This window comes from Rhinolophus sinicus, linkage group LG06 (genome assembly GCF_036562045.2).
Source record: "Rhinolophus sinicus isolate RSC01 linkage group LG06, ASM3656204v1, whole genome shotgun sequence".
Lineage (NCBI taxonomy): Eukaryota > Metazoa > Chordata > Mammalia > Chiroptera > Rhinolophidae > Rhinolophus > Rhinolophus sinicus.
In genome coordinates, this window is record NC_133756.1 from 134,274,706 (window position 1) to 134,291,836 (window position 17,131).

At 51.0% G+C, this 17,131-nt stretch overlaps 1 protein-coding gene across 6 annotated transcripts in view; it reads left to right on the forward strand.

The window, feature by feature from the left end:
• Positions 1–1,682: 1,682 nt before the first annotated feature.
• SLC6A5 (solute carrier family 6 member 5) overlaps positions 1,683–17,131 on the forward strand; it is a 51,445-nt gene continuing 35,996 nt past the window's right edge. The window contains exons 1-5 of one of the 6 annotated variants that reach the window (XM_074336135.1): positions 1,683–1,816; positions 6,458–6,991; positions 9,563–9,701; positions 12,260–12,391; positions 12,740–12,913. In XM_074336135.1, coding sequence (XP_074192236.1) covers positions 6,479–6,991; positions 9,563–9,701; positions 12,260–12,391; positions 12,740–12,913 — 958 coding nt within the window. In that variant the 5' untranslated portion in view covers positions 1,683–1,816; positions 6,458–6,478. The other 5 variants (XM_019742625.2, XM_019742624.2, XM_074336137.1 and 2 more) reach the window with 5 other exon arrangements.

The following is a 17,131-nucleotide window of genomic DNA, read 5'->3' on the forward strand; positions in this document are numbered from 1 at the left end:
TTACAAATTGGACAATTACAACTATTTTTTAAAGTACAGTCATGTCCCTCTTTTGTCTTTTATTTGTTTACCTCATCCCCTCCCTCCCGTCTCCACTCCACCCACATCAGTGTCCACACTGCCCACCCTGTAATGCTAGGTGTTACTTCATGTGTGTGCTGTGTGCTTCCACATTTTGCTGGGTCTCTCTCTCTCTCGGTCTCTCTGTCTCTCTCTCTCTCTCAGACACACACACACACACTCAATGGGATCGTATTATACACACTTCAATGCATCTGGTTTTTCTTACTCAACACCTCATGAACATCTATCCAAGACAACTATGTGGCTCTAAATCATTCTTTTTCACAGCTGCAAATCATTCCATGCTTTGGATCTACTACTGATCTAATGTGGGTATTTTTTCCCTAGGCTTTCATTTATCAACTAAACCATAATAAACATTCTTGCATTGTACTATGGTTTCTTTGAAATAGATTCCTAAGAGTGGGATTGCTGGATCAAAGGGGAGTGTAGCTCTTTGTCACTCGCTCTACTTTTTAAAGAAGAGATGCTGCTAGACTTTGTTTTTAATCTGCAAATGACCTTGAGTACTCGCTTTGCTCTCTGGATCTCTGTTTTCTCACCCTTCAAGCAGGCATGTGGGGCGATGATGGGTGACCTTGACTGTCCTTTGCAGCTTGTTCTAAACTTCTCTGCTTCTGCGCCTGCGCCCACTGCCCTGTGTTTTGCTGCAGTGAACTGAGAATCATCACTACTGCTGACTCAGGAACAAGCGACCTGCCTGTCTGAGTCTCAGAATTTTGGACCTACATTTTGCACACAGACTGGTTCCTTATCTGAACCACTGATTTCTGGGTATGGACTCTACTGGAATGCTATGGTGAGGGAAGCTCGCCTTGATTAGTTAGTTGTGTCTGCCTGACACCACAGTCCAGATGAGAACTGGACAATGCAGCTGATTACACAGGTCTAAGTGTCTGGTGCTCATGTTAAGGTGTATCTTCATCGAAACAGAGAATGCCTCAAAACACACTCATAGCAGCTTTTTGAGGATGTGTTTTCAGCACTTTTTCAGGATGCTCCCAGTTTTCTTTTAACGAAGGTAGTACTTGATTATTTCGTGACCAAACATATGAATCAGGAGGGAAAATGCTGCACAATGATTATCTACTTTGTAAAGCTTTCTATTCCGTGCATGTCTACCCATATTACACCTTCTGCACCAGGAAGAAAGAACTGTTTTATAGCTAAATCGGAGGGGCTTCAAACAGATGATTCTTCCAGACGGAATAATAATTGCCTATTGACCCATGCCAGGCAGCCATCCTCAGGCCAGGCACCTCACATGCATACTCTCATTTAATCCTCAAACAACCCTTGAGGTAGGTTAGTATTATCCTTATTTTACAGATGGAGAATTTCCCCCAAGGTCACAGAGCTAGGAGATGGTTTAGTCTGTCTGCAGAGCCCAGTTCCACAGCAGGACAACACTGCAGTGGAACTGGGCAGCAGTAGGCAAGTGGGACAAAAATCCTGCGTGGCATCTCGACTATCTTGGCAATGTCACCCAAAACCCACACTGAACCCTTGCACCCATCAGCTGTAGACATTTTGGTATTTATGGCTCCCATATCAAAATCACCTGAGCCTAGACACAGGCGCTCACTTTATGTCCGGTGTGCGAGGTGGACCAGACTCAACACAGACCTGGGCTCAAATCCTGGCTCTGCCCGCTGACTTTAGGCAAGTTATTTCGTCTGTCTGTCACTCTGGCCCCGCAGCTCTTTCTCGCTCGCTGCCCCGAGGAGAGGAGGTAAGCGTCGGTCCGACTAACACCAGAGCAGGTGCTGCTGAAACACCTTTTCCTCTCCCTCCTCCCTCCCTCCCTAGTGAGCATGAGGGCGGCATCTTGAATGCGCAAGGCTGCCCCCCAGGCCCTCTTCTGTCCTCCTTCCCGCGCTAGTTTCCCCCCGTGCCAGGGCCGCGACCGACGGCTCGTTTGTCTGTAGACTGCCCCCGCCCCCGCCTGCCCCATACTGCGTGGTGGATACGGGTTTTCAAAAATAGCTATTTATTTGCTTATCTGCAAAGGGGGGGGAATGATCGAGGGTAAAATCAATTACAATTTTTCATCTTTGACAAAGTAATTAAGGCCACAGTGACTGGCTAATTCTGACCGAATGGCTGCACGGTGACGGATGCGTATTTATGCCTCCTCGGCGGCGGGCCGTATTATCACTGCAAACAGGCGGCCCTGGGGGCGGGGCGGAGGCTCGTGTCCCGAGGACTTGCGCCTTTTATTCTCATTCTTTTCCTTAATACTGCGGCTCCATCCTTGGCGCGGTCTGAGCGCTGACACACCACCACCCGCACGACGAGCTGCCCTGGCCTCCGGCCCCAGCACGCTCTCTCCGGCCCTGGCCCCCTACCCAGCTGCCGGGCTGGAGTCTGTCCCTCCGCCCCCGCGTTGGCTGCAGAGCGACCATTCTAGGCCTCCTGCTCTAGACCCTCCCTCCACTCTCCCCACGGCCCCTCCTTTCTAGAATCTTGCGGCTGGAAGTGTGTGTGTGTATGGGGGGTGGTGGTTAGGGAGCCACAGCAGCACCTACGCAAACGCCCCTCCCCCAACCCCACCCCCGCAGCCTTCCTTGCACGTCAACCGCCTCTGACGGGCTTGACACGTGGCAGAACCCACGCAGGAACCCAAGTGCGCACTTGGCTGGGGAGGGTCCGCAGGCATAACGTCAGACCTGGGGGCTGAGCAGAGACGCCGGGCCTCACTCGTAACCAGGGCCGCAGCTGGGGGCGTTCTCCCCGCTCCCGCCCCAGCCTCGGAGGTCAGTGTGCCCCGGGACGTCGGTGCGCCGCGTGGACGCGCCACTCGCACGCAGCATTTTGCGGGGGCAGCTCAAATGCAAACTGAGGAAACTGGCTAGAGACTCGTAGTCGTGACTCTCACTAGTGGAGGTTGGCCCCGGGCCTGCGGAGGGAGGCCTCCTGGGATCTAGGGGTGTGCCTCGTGGCGGGAAATCAGGGGCTGCCGGGTCTGCCCCTTACAGTTCTTGCATCTTGGTTTGGCTTAGTGGAAACTGGGGTCTGTTTGGGAAGAAGCACCGGGCAGCACCCCCTCGATTGTCCCAGTGGCTCCCAGACTCCAGGGTGTTTCCTAGAGCCCACCAAGGCGTAAACACACGCCCCGCAAGGGCTTGCTCTCCTGGTCTTCTTCCAACCGGACCCTACCACGGTCCCACTCTGGTCTGACTTTCCGGGGTCTCTCGGAGTGGGCCTCCAGAGAGTGTGATGCACCACTCCACACCTTTTTCCAAGTTCGAAGGAGACTTTCTTAGCCTCAGTTTCCCTAGCTTTAAAACTAGGAGTTTCTCAAAGGTTGTCAAGACTAAATGGGATAATTCATGGAAAACCCTCGCACAGTGGTTCAATATTGAGAGCTTAGTAAATGTTAACTCAAAACTACAATAAAACGCAGCCTGAAACCCGCAAGGCAACTCTCGAGGAAGGTCTCTTCAGGGAACGTCTCCTTCCATAATTGTGCGGACTGTGGGTGCCCAGCTGTCTGCGCTCGGAGGGGCGAGGAGGGCGAGCCAGTGAGCCGAGGCACCCGAGCGTTTGCGAGCAGCTCGGACGGCAGCGCGAGGGGCCACTGCAGTGCCCCAGGCACTCACTGCAATCTGCCACCGCAGCCTCCGCCTCCGGCCCCGCAGCGTGATTCTCCCAGGGCGTGGGGGCGGCCCAGCCGAGTGCAACGGCGCAGACCCCGAGGCTGTGGGCCGGGCTGCGGGCAGCAGGGAAGAAACAAAGTGCTTTCCCTAACTCCCCATCCCCAAGGCCAGGGATTATCCCAACCGAGAAGGAGGAAGGGGAAGCGGTTTGCCGACGAATGCCCTTCTATTCTCCAAATTACACCTTTGTAAAGGTGTTTTTCTTTTGATTATAGTCATTGCTTTGTATCAGAAGTAAAGTCCATCCTTGCCATGGCCCCCCACCCCCGAACCTCACCACAGTACTGCAGTATGTCCTCGTGTGGCTTCCAGGAGGGCCAGCCCTGCCGTCTGGTTGCTGGCGATCCTGATTTGGAGGGTCTCAAGCTTCCAAATCAGGCCTGGCTGTGGAGGCTTTTTATTGACAGGGCTAAAAAGAAAGAATGGGTCTCCTCTGACTTTGAAAGTGACCTAAGAACCAGGTCAGTGTTGGAGATAATTTCCTTTTTATTTCTCTAAACTATTTTCAGAGGAGCTTAACAAATACAATGAAAACAGTCAATAATTTCACTCAGGAATTTCTCCTAATTGTGTTAAGAGATATAAAATTAGAGTACAAATGCTCAACCTCAATTTTTAAGCGAAAACCCAGGATCCCTCTAACACTGGTTGTCTGGGAGGGTAGGGCTGTGAGAATCTCAAGTGGGAACACGCACAGGTGGCTACTCCCTATAAAAAGACCCGTGTGCACCAGCTATTGCAGAGCTGTGGCGCTACGTGCAGACCCTCGATCGTTTTCGGAGTAATATTGTGGAATCTGCTGCCTGCAGATTTTGAGAGGCAGCTACGGGATCTAGTAGAAGAGAAAGGCTGAAATACGACAGTGCTTTAACTCCTTCCCCTGCACCTACCTCGGCAGCCCAATCCGCTCTGCTGGAGACTGCGCCTCGCCTTGGGTGCAGTGGGACGTGTCCCTCCCATGTTTCCCTTAATTAGGGGGAGGCAAACTTCTGTCATCTCCTCCCGCTGGCTTCGGTTTAGTAATCAGACCCACATGAGTCACGCCGAACACGCAGCCCCCTCCTGCCTGAGTGACAACTAGCCAGCATACTCTTCGTTGTTGTCCCTTTAAAACTCGAATCCAAGGGGGTAATGATTTATCAAACTTGTATTATCAAGAAAATGTCAAAGGAAGGGCACCTTGCTTTGCACTGACGCAAGCCTGGCCTTTCCCGAGGAGATATAGAAAGCGCCTCTCTTGCTGGAGTCAAACCCAGTCTTGTCAAATAGCTGGTTTCACCCTCCACCCATTCAGTCTGTTTGTTGCCCGTGTCAGACATGGTGAGTGTTTGCTTTTGTTCTTTTAAGAGGAGAGGGGACTGCCGGGGAGGGGGGGAGGAAGGGCAGACTCGTTTTGAATACTTCTTTTTGAAATGTCTATATATTTTGGAAGAGGGAGGGAGGACAGTTGTCGCAGCTGTGATATTTGTACTTGTGAGCATCACCTGAGGTCGGAAAGAGGTTTCCGAGGCTGTGGAGCTGAGAGGTTGGCTGCGTCTCCTACCCGCGCTGGATTCCAGGCACTGTCCTCGGTGCTGAAACCAGACGCTGGTACTGAAGCGAGTCGCTCTGGGTCCTAGAGGCGATTGAAATAAGAATGCTTGCTGGAGGCGAGGTACTTAGATTGGTACAAATGAAGGAATTCTGTTCTATGCATTTGTGAAAGAAAGTTCGACGAGAGGAGTGCAGTTGAGGTGAAAGTAATGGGATTATTCTCACAGTATAATAGTAATTATTGGTACTAATATTTAGGAAGCCCTGAAAGAGAACACGAGGGAAGAAAGCGGAGGGAAAAACCACTGCTGGCAGTTATTTTCATTTGAACCGCAGTTGGGAGAAAGAAAATGAAAAGCAGTCGTGAGTTTTGGCCCCCAAGCAAGTGAAGGGGCATGAAGCGTATCAGACGCCTGTGAATAGCTATTCTAGGTTGGGGGTGGGGCAAAAAACTTTGCACGTCCGTTTGCATATCTGGGAATCTGGAAGTGAATGTAGGTTGATAACAAATCTGGTTACTATCTTGTGTTTTAAGTCTGGATTATTATTGTTGTTGGGCTGTCATTGTTGTTTTGATCACGATCCTTTCCCCTGCCTTTGCTACCTGGCGGGTGGAGATGGGTTTTGGAGGCCTGGGATTCGCACAACCGATTTCGCCTGAAATGGTTGCAAGTGCCAGGGCCGCAGCTTTGTGGCCGCAGCTTGTCTATTGCTTATGGGGGTGGGGGGGAGGCAATGTGCATTGTTGAATGACAAAGGAAATGGGGCGGAAAATTAAAGAATCTTTCTACTATGGTGATGGGGACATGGGCACCCTACAGCCGTGATGTGAAATCCAAGGAGAGTGAGGCGCTCATGGCTGTAGGGCTATTTCCAGCCTCCCCTCCACCCCCTCCAAAAACCCCTTTCTGCCTCTTAGTTCTTCTCCATCGGGCAGGAGAATATTAGCTTCTTTATGTCATCTGGTTATTGACTTAACGGGCAAATTTAAAAATACTGATTGCAGTTTTTCTTGGAGAAGGAAAAGAAATCCAGATTTCAATTTGTTCCCTAGATATTGTGTCTGAACCTGAGTCTTAAACGTCTCTACACGTAGACACAGGTATTTTTTTTAAAAGCTGCCTTGGGTTTTTTGTTTTGTTTTGTTTTGTTTTTGCACGAACTTAACGTTGTATTTGCAGGACTGCGGTGCTCCCAAGGAAATGAATAAACAACCAGCCAACAGCCTGGAGGTGGCGGTGGCACCAGGCCACCACGATGGCCGGTGTGCGCCCAGGACAAGCCCAGAGCAGGAGCTTCCCGCGGCTGCCGCCGCTCCGCTGCCGCATGTGCCCAGGTCCGCTTCCACCGGCGCCCAAACTTTCCAGTCCCCAGATGCGAGAGCCTGTGAGGCTGAGCGGCCGGGAGTGGGGGCTTGCAAACTCAGTGGCCCGCGGGCGCCGGTGGTCTCGGCGGCTCTGCGGGACTTGAGCGAGACTCACAGCGCTCAGGCCGCCCCTCCTGGGGGCGCTGGGCCCGGCAACGCGCCGCATTGCAAGATCCCGGCCCTGCGCGGCCCAGAAGGGGATGTGAACGTGAGTGTGGGCAAGGGCACCCTGGAGAGGAACAACACCCCGTCCGTGGGCTGGGTGAATATGAGCCAGAGCACCGTGGTGCTGGGCACGGATGGAATCACGTCCGTGCTCCCAGGCAGCATGGCCACCACTGCTGCCCAGGTAAGCAGGTCGCGCTCGGCCCGTGCCACCTCCTGCTCCCCAGGTGTGTGAGGTGAGGCCTTGGAGGGTGCACGTGTGCTGATGGGGAGACCGGTTGGCAGTGCCAGGGAATGGATGCGGGAGGCAGCTTTGGTGCTTCGGAAGCTCGCACTGCGCTGGGGTCCCCAGTTCAGGGCACGAGGGCTCTAGTGACCCTGTGGGAGGGATGGTGACTTCAGGAACTGCTGCTTCCTGTCCCTTCCCAGCCTCAGTGGTAGCGGAAATCGGAAATCGGGGTGCGGACTCATTAAACAGTGGAGGCAGATAGATTCCTACCCCTTTATGCAGACAGGATTCCCTCTCTTGCCAGTAACTGGGTCTTTTCTTTAAATTTTTTTCTTAATTAAAAAGAAGCAAAGTGCAGAGAAAACCCCTGGAGAAATAATAATTTAAGTTCTGTAGCCTTTTCACAGCGAGTTGCCATTTACACATGAGAACTCATTTGATGAGAGGTGGGTTTACATGAGCTTCAGCTGCAGAGCCTTTCCAAAACCTGGTACCTCATTTTGTCGTCACAATTTTGTATGTTCTTTTCCTTCTTCAAGAGGACCCTCTTAATTGTATAAACTTCAGGCTCCACAAATCTGGAACCACCCCTGCATTTGATCCTTTATGTTCAATCAGAGGCATGAAAAACCCACAGAGCAAATCCCAAGGGTTAGGGATAAACAAGTATTACTGGTGGCCCCCTCTCCCATATAGGCTCCTGTCTTCTTCCAGTTTCCTTCAGTCTCTCTCCCTCGTCCAACTGATTTCTTCTTTTCTCCGTCCTGTTTCACCTACTTCACCTCTTCCCTTCCCGTTGCCTGCTTTTCCACTGTCTCCTATCAAGGGCTCAAGGGTTAGGCATGTATCCAGGGGTGGGTACCTAAACCATAACATCCACCTGTCTGAGATTTCTGGTTTATACACCCTTCTGTTTGTAGTCACTCTAGTGGTTGTACACACACCCACACTCACACACTTATCCACAGGCCCATGCAGCAGAAGCTAAGCTGTCAGAATGACTAGAAATGAACACACACTTAGGCGTTTCTACTCGCCCTTGTTTTGGGGACCCACTTCTGGAGTGTTTGTGTGTGTGTATTAACTGCCTCTGACAGCACGTGCCCAACAGCGTGAGCCCAGGCAGAGGCAGAATTTTGTTTCACATGCCTTGCTTAACCTCCGCACTGCGGCAAAAGCAGCTGGAACCCCCACCCTTCAAGCTCTGGAAGGATTGGAGGGTGGAGGTGGGAGGAGAGTAGGACAGCTATTAAAGATGTTCTGTATAGACCGAGCCCTGCATTTGCCTATATTCAGCTCTACCCATCTTTCTGTTCGTGCCTTTCTGACACCTACCTCTGCCCTCCTCTCTCTCTCCAAGACTTCCTCCCTTCCTGACAACAGCTTCTTTCTCTTCCGTGGCCTGTGGGAGAGTGTGGGACGTACCAGGTTGCTAGAATATGAGGTGGAAGGTGACTGAGGACAGGGAAGCTGTGTAGTGGCTTAGATCTCTGGAAGCTTTGTGTGGTGTCCAGGTGTCCTGAACATTTTCAGCATTTTATTTGAGGTGGCTCCACCCGCAGCCTTTTCTGCTTAGTAGTAAGGCATTCTAGAAGGAGGAACTGCCCCAAGAGAGCATCTTAGGGTGAACTTGCAGAGGTGAGCCCCAAAGATCCATAGACTGCTGGAGCTGGAAGGTGCTTCAGGGGATGGTTACTCTAAGTCCCTCACTTTAAAGATGGGGACACAGAGGGTCAGAGAGAGCAAGTGTTTTGGCTGGTGTTATCCAGCTGTGTAATGGTAAAATTTAGACCAGAACTCAAGGTGTTAGATGCCCTATCTCTTACCATATCTGCCTTCTCTATTCTCCCTCTTGTTTCACCCCCACATGTCCCTCTTGCCCGTCTCCCTTACCCCACTGCTGAAAGTGGCCCCCTGCTTAAGTTAGCCGACCAGGCAGATATGACTGTAGGCTTTGGCAGAGAAGTGAGGCAGAGGCTCTGGCTGGCTTCAGGCACTGCAGCTCTTTCTGGACTTAGCACAGACTCCAGGGGGAGAAGGGACTGAGGAAAGGGTGCATTGAAGGGTTTTGGGAGGGAGGGGTTGGTTAGGGACCTGCTTGCTGGGGACTCTAGGCATGATATTGGGGGCCTGCTTGCCTAATAAACTCTTGTCAGGGGTTGGGGTTCGAGGGACCTGCTTGTGATCAGCCAACAGGTTTAAGGTTTGGGGAAAGCTGCCTGCTGATGTGCCCTAACTGCAGGGTTTGGGAAACAAGGCTTCAGGGGTCTATTTCAGACGGGTCTCAGATGAAAATCGGGAGCCTGCTTGCTGAAAGACTCAGTGCAGGGTTGAGGGGTGAGGGTCCTGCTTGTAGATGCATTCTGTCTTTGGAATTGGGGTCCTGCTTGCTGATGCATCCTCGGTTGAAAAGTGGGGGCCTGCTTGCTGGGAAGGACCCTCACTCAGCAGGGGAAGGGTTGGAATGGGACCTGCTTGCTGACCCACCGGGGGCTGTTATCCGACAATGTGCTTTTCCGCCCCCAGGAAGACGAGCAAGGGGATGAGAATAAGGCTCGAGGGAACTGGTCCAGCAAACTGGACTTCATCCTGTCCATGGTGGGGTACGCAGTGGGGCTGGGCAATGTCTGGAGGTTTCCCTACCTGGCCTTCCAGAACGGGGGAGGTATGGCTTTTCCGCTCTTTCCGCCTGCGGTGCTGTGGGGCGGGCACTTGGGGGTTGGGGGGAAGGGACCCAGAGCCCCTGGAGGAGCTGGAAGGGGAGGCTCAGGGTGGCCTCCTCACACGCCAGCCCCATGCCCTGTAGGCAACAGTATTAAGCTGGAAGGCACAAGCTGCTCTAACTAGTTGTCACTAGATCCTGGAGGCTTTTATCTGGAGCTGGAGCCCAAGGAAGAAAGAGGGGGCCCTCCTGATCCCCCACGGGCCCTGCATGGGGGGGCTGGGCCCTGAGCCAAGTGGGCACTGATGCAGGGAAGTTCAAACTCTAATTCATCCCACGAGTATTCAGGTAGGGCCGCACTCCATACCCCCACATGGCATTAGAACCAGTAGCTGTGTGGTCCTGGACGCAGACTGAAGGCCGTTGTGAGGTTCTAACCTGGAAACCCTGGCCCATATGGGAGACCTGGGGACCCGGCACGTGGGTGGTGCTGACCGCTGGCTGCAGGTGCAGCGGGAGGTGTGAGCCCAGGGGGCTGGGAGCTGCGCTCTGGAAGCCTCTCAGAAGCGCCCACACATACATCCTCTTGGGTGCGGCAAGAGTAGATTTTGACTCGCAAAACCGTTTAACGAAAATGGGTTTCGTTTCATTTGCCCTAACTGGGTGGAAGAAGCTGCATGTGAGGGAAAACAGTTTCTGAAATGGTGAGGCATGCACCAGCTGCCAGGCCGCTAGGATATGTTGTACCTGTTATGTACCCACAAAGAAGGGACCTGACACATCCAAGGTCCCCTTCGCTTGCCCTCCTGACGTTGGGGCTCCACAGGGCCAGCGGCTGCCCCCACGTTGGCTGACAAGTCACCCTCTAGGAATAGGAATTTATGCCTAGATCACCCACAGCCTCTCAACGGAACCAAAGAGACCAGAAATGTGCCCTTCATCCCGACAGGTTAGGCAGCTTAAGGATTTTTAAAACATTATTTATCTATTATTATTGTTTTGTTTCTTGAGTGGGCTCCAGGAAGAATTTGGTGCATAGGAACAGTGGACAAGCGCTACCTGTGCCACAGGACAATTAAAGTGGAAAAAAAATTGTTACTGTCCCTTCCCCCCAATTCCAAATGAGGACACGTTGACAAGTACTTATGAGGACCACAGAGCTTTTGCCATCTGGGTGCCCTGGAAACCGAAGACTGTGTGCTGGCGACCCAAATTTGGGCATCATGACTAGGTTTTCCGCTTGGTTTTCCGCAGGGAGTCCCCAGACTAGGGTGCAGGAAATGGGCGGAAGGTGCTATAATAAGACTTCCAGTGACGGAAGGGGGGTAGGTATACAGGATCCGGTGAGGAGGGAGTTCCAGTCAAGCGAGTTTGGCCGGAAAAAGTGCCCGCGCTTTGCTCACCTAGGATCTGCCAAGTGCGGGGCCGCGCACGTGTCCAGCGGTGTCCAGAGCTGCGCGCGGAGCCCCGGCCCGCGCCGACTTGTCCGCACTGCGGCTCCCAGGTCCCGCAGCCCTCAGCGCGGGGTGGACGGCTCACCTCCTCCTTCCCAGGAGCACGTCTTTCTCAAAAACCCTGTCAGGAGAGCACAAAGCAGGACCCCTAATTTCACTCCTCAGCAGCCCAGGGCTGCTGCTGGGCCTCCCTCGCCTGGGGAGCCTCAGGCAGGAGAGGTCCTTGCTCCAGACAGGAAGCTGGGAAACGGGTGAGCAGAAAGAGGGGACTAGAACAGGATCGGCTTTCCTTCTGTTGAGCAGCGCTCTAGGCTCTGTCATGTTTAGCCCCAGAATGGGCCTGACCCGGGCACAGTGCTTCCTGGTCCAAATCTTTTCAAAGACCAGGGCGATTCCCCAAGCCCTCAAACAACCTCACAGAATCTTCCAAGGGAGAGAACACTATGGTCTAGATGAGACACCCACATAAATATCGTCAAGGGCGGGGTGCCTGGGAAAGGTGCTGTGGGAGGACGGACGTGGGAGAGTCCTTGGAGGAGGAAGCATTTGAGCTGACCTTGAAGGATGGGAGGGATTTCTTATGTGGGGAAGGAAGCTGAGAATGTGTGATGGCTGCGGAGGTGGGAGAGGGATGGGTACCAGGCCCCACCCTGGTTGGAAGAAGGTGTGCAGGTAACTTGGGTTATATGCGGACTCCCAAAGTCCAGCTTAGTAGAAGATAGGTCCTTGGAGGGCAGAGGTGCCGATGAAATGATGAGATTTCACCAAATCTGACTCCAGCAATGAGTCCAAGGCATGGATTTGTTGAATGCTGGAAGGGCTTCATTTCGGGACACCGAAGTATCAATACTGTAATAAGAAAAAGAACCAGCACACAACCCTAACAACTCATTCAGTGGGGAGCTGAAAAAAAGGACTGTTTGCAGAGTAACCTTGTACTTTTTAGAGGAGGGCTCTTAAATGTCCCTGGGTGCCTGTGGTTGAGCGGGACCATCAAAAGCTTCCTGGAAAAGGAGAGGGAGCCAGCTCCCACCACAGAAGGTGAAGGTGGGCTGGAGCCTGGCCTTGGCCTCCCAGGGCTCTCACTTCCCATTCTCTCTTTCTAAGGTGCTTTCCTCATCCCCTACCTGATGATGCTGGCTCTGGCTGGGTTGCCCATCTTCTTCCTAGAGGTGTCACTGGGCCAGTTTGCCAGCCAGGGGCCAGTCTCTGTGTGGAAGGCCATCCCAGCCCTACAAGGTGAGTTCGTCCTGTCTCTCAGTCTCCTCAGCCCTACTCTGCTCTCTCTGGCACCACGTGGCCCCTGGAGGGAGACCGGCTTTTGTGATCCATAGAACTCACTCCGTTCTTCTTTATTTGATCACTTCCACCTCTGGGGCCTTCTGAAGAATGGCCCAGTGTCAGTCCTGGCAGCGTTCCTTTCCTGGCGGCATGTCTCAGTGCCCTTGGTAAACACAGAGTTCACTCCATTGTGAGTGTATCCAACTGGAAAAGAGAGCCAACACCTAGGTCCCCACCCTGTGCCCAACTGTAAGAATTCCATAGGGTTTGGGATGAGACGAATCCCTGGAAATTTTGCTTCCACAGGCTGTGGCATCGCAATGCTGATCATCTCCGTCCTAATAGCCATATACTACAACGTGATTATTTGCTACACACTTTTCTACCTGTTTGCTTCCTTTGTGTCTGTCCTGCCCTGGGGTTCCTGCAACAACCCTTGGAACACTCCAGAATGCAAAGATAAAACCAAACTTTTGCTAGGTAAGTTTGGCTATGCCTACATCAGGCTATGCATTCATTCATTTGTTCATTCATCCAATGAAGGTTCATTGAGCACATATTCTGTTTGCCAGGCCCTACGCTAGGTGCTGGCAGCACAGAGATTAACAAAAAAGACAACAAACCAACAAATTACTTAATTCTAACATTAAGAAGCTCATGGCCCAGAGAAGGGGTAATCAAATTTTATTTTTGCTCAGAAATAGCGGGAGTGTTTGTTAAAAATGCAGATTTGCAGGCCCACCAGAAGTCTGCTTTACTAGATTTGGGTGGGGTCAGGACATTTCCATTTTAGCAAGGTCCCCAGGTGACTTGCATGTACGGTACAATTTGAAAAGCAATGAAGTCTTTGAGTCTAGGAGTGATGTGAGTGATTCTGGGCCTACACTTCACAGGAGAATGGACACTTAAACTGACGACCTCTGATAGAAATGTGCATACTGTAACACTAGAACAGAGGAAGTCTGCCTGGGGAGTCAGGGAGTGTTTGTGGAGGACTGTTTCAGACCGGAAATCCACTGGGACTGGGGGACTTGGGGAAGCTGTCAGCTTGTTGGGTCAAGGACGAGAGAGTGAATGTGAGGAGCAGCATGCAGATTTGTTAGCAAGGCCTCCTGGTCTCTAAGACATCTTGGTCCCTGGGGGTACATGTGTCTGCGTCAGGTAACTTCTCTCTGGGTCTGAGTTTGCCTCATTTGAAAAATAGAAGCAATAACAATAGCCTTCATCCTACCTACCTCACAAGATTGCTGTGAGGAGAAAAGAAAAGAAGGATGTGATAGCAGCTGGAAAAGTGTAAAACTCGACAAATAGAAGGTGCTAGAATCAGTCACCTTCGAAGGCTCTGGTCGTTTGGATAGGCACCATAAGAAAGTGGTTTCTTCTTTCCTCGGATGATCTATTATTTCCCTCAAGCTGGGTTTGTGCTGAGGGCACACTCCTGTGATCTCTATATAATTGGCTCTTAGTACCGGGCACCCACATCAGCTCTTTTTGCCCTGACAGCCTGCACGTTGTAGAACTAGGACGTTATATAGCCTTTGGAGTGTATTAAGAGAGAAAAATGCATTCTTCCCTTCCACACCCCCAGAGAGATACACGTACCTAAAGGCAATAAATCACACTGGAGTATTTTTACACACACGGTCATGTACATACACACCACAACCAACCTCCACCTAGAGAATCTTTGAATAAGACGGAAGAAGAGCTCAAACTAGAGACACATGCTCATTAAATTCAAACCCTGTGCAGCTGGACGTGCTCAGGAATGGGGCATGGGGATTTGTGGCGGTTCTCAGGTGTGTGGCTCACGGATGGTGTGACCAGGAGTAAGTGTCCCTTAGACTCTCTGGGCCTCGTGTCCTCATTTCTACAATTTCCATGTTGACAGATTCTTAGCGAAGAGCAGTGGTTTTCAACCTAAGCTACTGCATATTAGAATCACCTGGGGAACTAACAAATCAAAATATCACTTACGGTCCACATCAGACCAGTTACATGGGATGATCTGGGGATGGAGCTTAGGACTCTGTATTTTTAAAGTTCCCAGGTGCACCCAAGGGTGGCAACCACTAGGTTGCAGTTTTTTCCACATCCCTTAATTAGGATGCTCTCAGCCATTTTTGGAGTGGAGTGCCGCACCTTCTTTGCCCTGCAGTCCCTGCCAGGCCAGTGGTCACTTCTGCAAAGCTGCTGTCTGAGAGAATCCCACTCAGCAGCTGTTCACAGATTCATAACCAATAATCAGCTGCCAGAATGGTCCCCTGAAAATGGCTGCCATGTTAGGCCACGTGCACTTTCCAGGATGGGGGTCTGGAATGCAGACATACCTCAAGCTCATCCCAGAACCTTACTTTTCCTTTCCAGACTGTGCCTGGGAGGGAAGTCACTTTCGAAGCTGGAGGAGGGCTGTTGCCTTGATTCAGGCTCCGTGAGAGCTTCCCTGGGGACTTTCCTCAGGGACCACATGGGTCATAGTGATGGGTGTCCCTCAGCTGTCCTCCAGGAGGAATAGTAGTTCAGAAACACCATTCTCCTCTACTAACGATACCCACGAATACTTGTGCAGCACTGTAACCCTTAATAACATCAGCTAGCATCATTACTACATGCCAAGCACTGTGGGCAACTCTTTTACTCACTTTAGCAATGCTAATATGGACAACAAGCCAACATATGGCTTCTACTGTTAGTTCTACTTTACAGATGAAAGAACTGGAGCTCAAGGTCATAAAGCTGGCTCTGGGGGAGATCTGGGATTTGAACCCAAGTTTGCCTGTCTTCCAAGGCCCTGCTCCTAACTACCGTGCTAAATGCTCCCCAGTCTACAGAAGTGTAGACTATTCCTAATAAGAGCCCTGTGCATTCTAAGCGGCAGGTGACGTGATCACTATGTGCAGGTGAGAAAGTGGACTTGACGGCCCAGAGCAGGGAAGTGTCAGGCTGCACGTTGAAAGGTACAACCAGCACAGGGGTCTCATAGCCCCTGGTTCTCTGCTCATCCAGGGCTCCTGAAGAGTCCTTGGCCCAGCAGGTTCTATTGGATCAGCCCCAGCAGAGTGACGTCAGTCCCGGAGTTGCCTAGCTGTTTGTGGCTGAGGTTCAATGGGGTAAAAAGAAAGCTTGTCCGAACAGTAGTTTGGCTTAGTAATTCCACTTCTGGGGATTTATCTCATGGGGGGAATCAGAGATGCAGTTAAGGGTTGTACATTATTGTTCATTGCAGCCACACTTACAATTTTGGAAAACACTAGAAATACTTAAACATGTGACGAAAATTCAAGTAGTTACTGAATAATTTCATGGTCCCAATAAATTGTAGTACATCCATAGGTTGAAGTAATCTATCGTCATTAAAAATGAATATTCCTACAATGTGGGGAAATCCTTGCCATGTTATGTTAACGATCAAAGCAGGATACAGATTTATAGTAAACTTTTATTCCTAACAATATGTGCGTGGCTGGAAAAAATAGGAAGGTGACACACAAAAGGTTAACTGGCAGATTTGGGGTCATTCTTTTTTTTCTATGTTATCTATCATGGACACGTATTTATTTTATAGTCAGAGTATACGTGTGTATATGCATACACACGTGTGTGTGTGTGTGTGTGTGTGTGTGTGTATTTTGAAGCAAGCTGAGCACATTGGCCAGGCCAGGTGTGTGGGTGGGTGTACCCTGGTTTTGTGGAATTCCCAGTCTGGCTCATAATAACCCAGGAAACTTTAAAGGCAGAGTACAGACATTACTCAGCTAAGCTCCTAGTGGACAGATACAAACAAAAAAATCTATGTAAGCTATAAACAGAGAGAGAAAGACAATGGACATTTTTCATTATAATATTCCCTGGGAGCATATGGACAGGCTGGGCAAATCTTATCTCATTCTTAGTGCTTTACATTTTTTCATTTGTTTGTTAAAAAGCGAGGTGTCATATACTCTTTGTGCAGCCCCCATCTGTTCTCTTTGTTATCTACACATAAATGTGTTCCATTACGGAGGTCAGGTTATCCCTCACAGAAGTAGTACTGGTCCTTTGGAGTCCTGGGGTGACTTAGAACCAAGGTGATGGTGGTCTGACTTGCAGAGGCACAGGTGGTTTTAGAATCCCACTGCTTTGATGGACAAGTAGGGAGTCCCCACAATAGACATTCCAGGCTCTCTCCCAAATGGCCATTCTGGGAGAGGCTTGTTTAGGAAACAGAACAACTCCTTCCTATAGTGCAGTATTCCACGAATAACCTTCCAGCACAACTCCATAACTATCCTACCCTTGTGATGGCAGGCAGCTGGTCCCAAGAGAGAGGGGATAGATTGCCCGCCATCCCAACCTTCCATCATAGCAGGGAGGTATTTACTTCCATGGCCTTCTCAGCATTGCTAGGGACATACTGCCAGAGAGCCCTACCTCACCATCAAGATGCAGAGGCCCTGTACTTGCTCCAGCCCCCAACAACAGCCCTGCCCGGCCCCCAGGGAGAGCCTGAGTTTGCCACACCTCTAACGTATAGGTTGTAAGAAAGACTGACTTCCTTAGGGGGGACTCAAGCCTTCAGGTATCTGTAATGGAGAACGACTAATCCCCTTGCCAAGTGAGACCAGCGACTGTTCTGTGAAATTAGGAGCAAGCTGGGTCATTTAAAATGGGAACCCCATAAATACCATTTCTATTTCTGGAATGGCTTAATTTTCATTA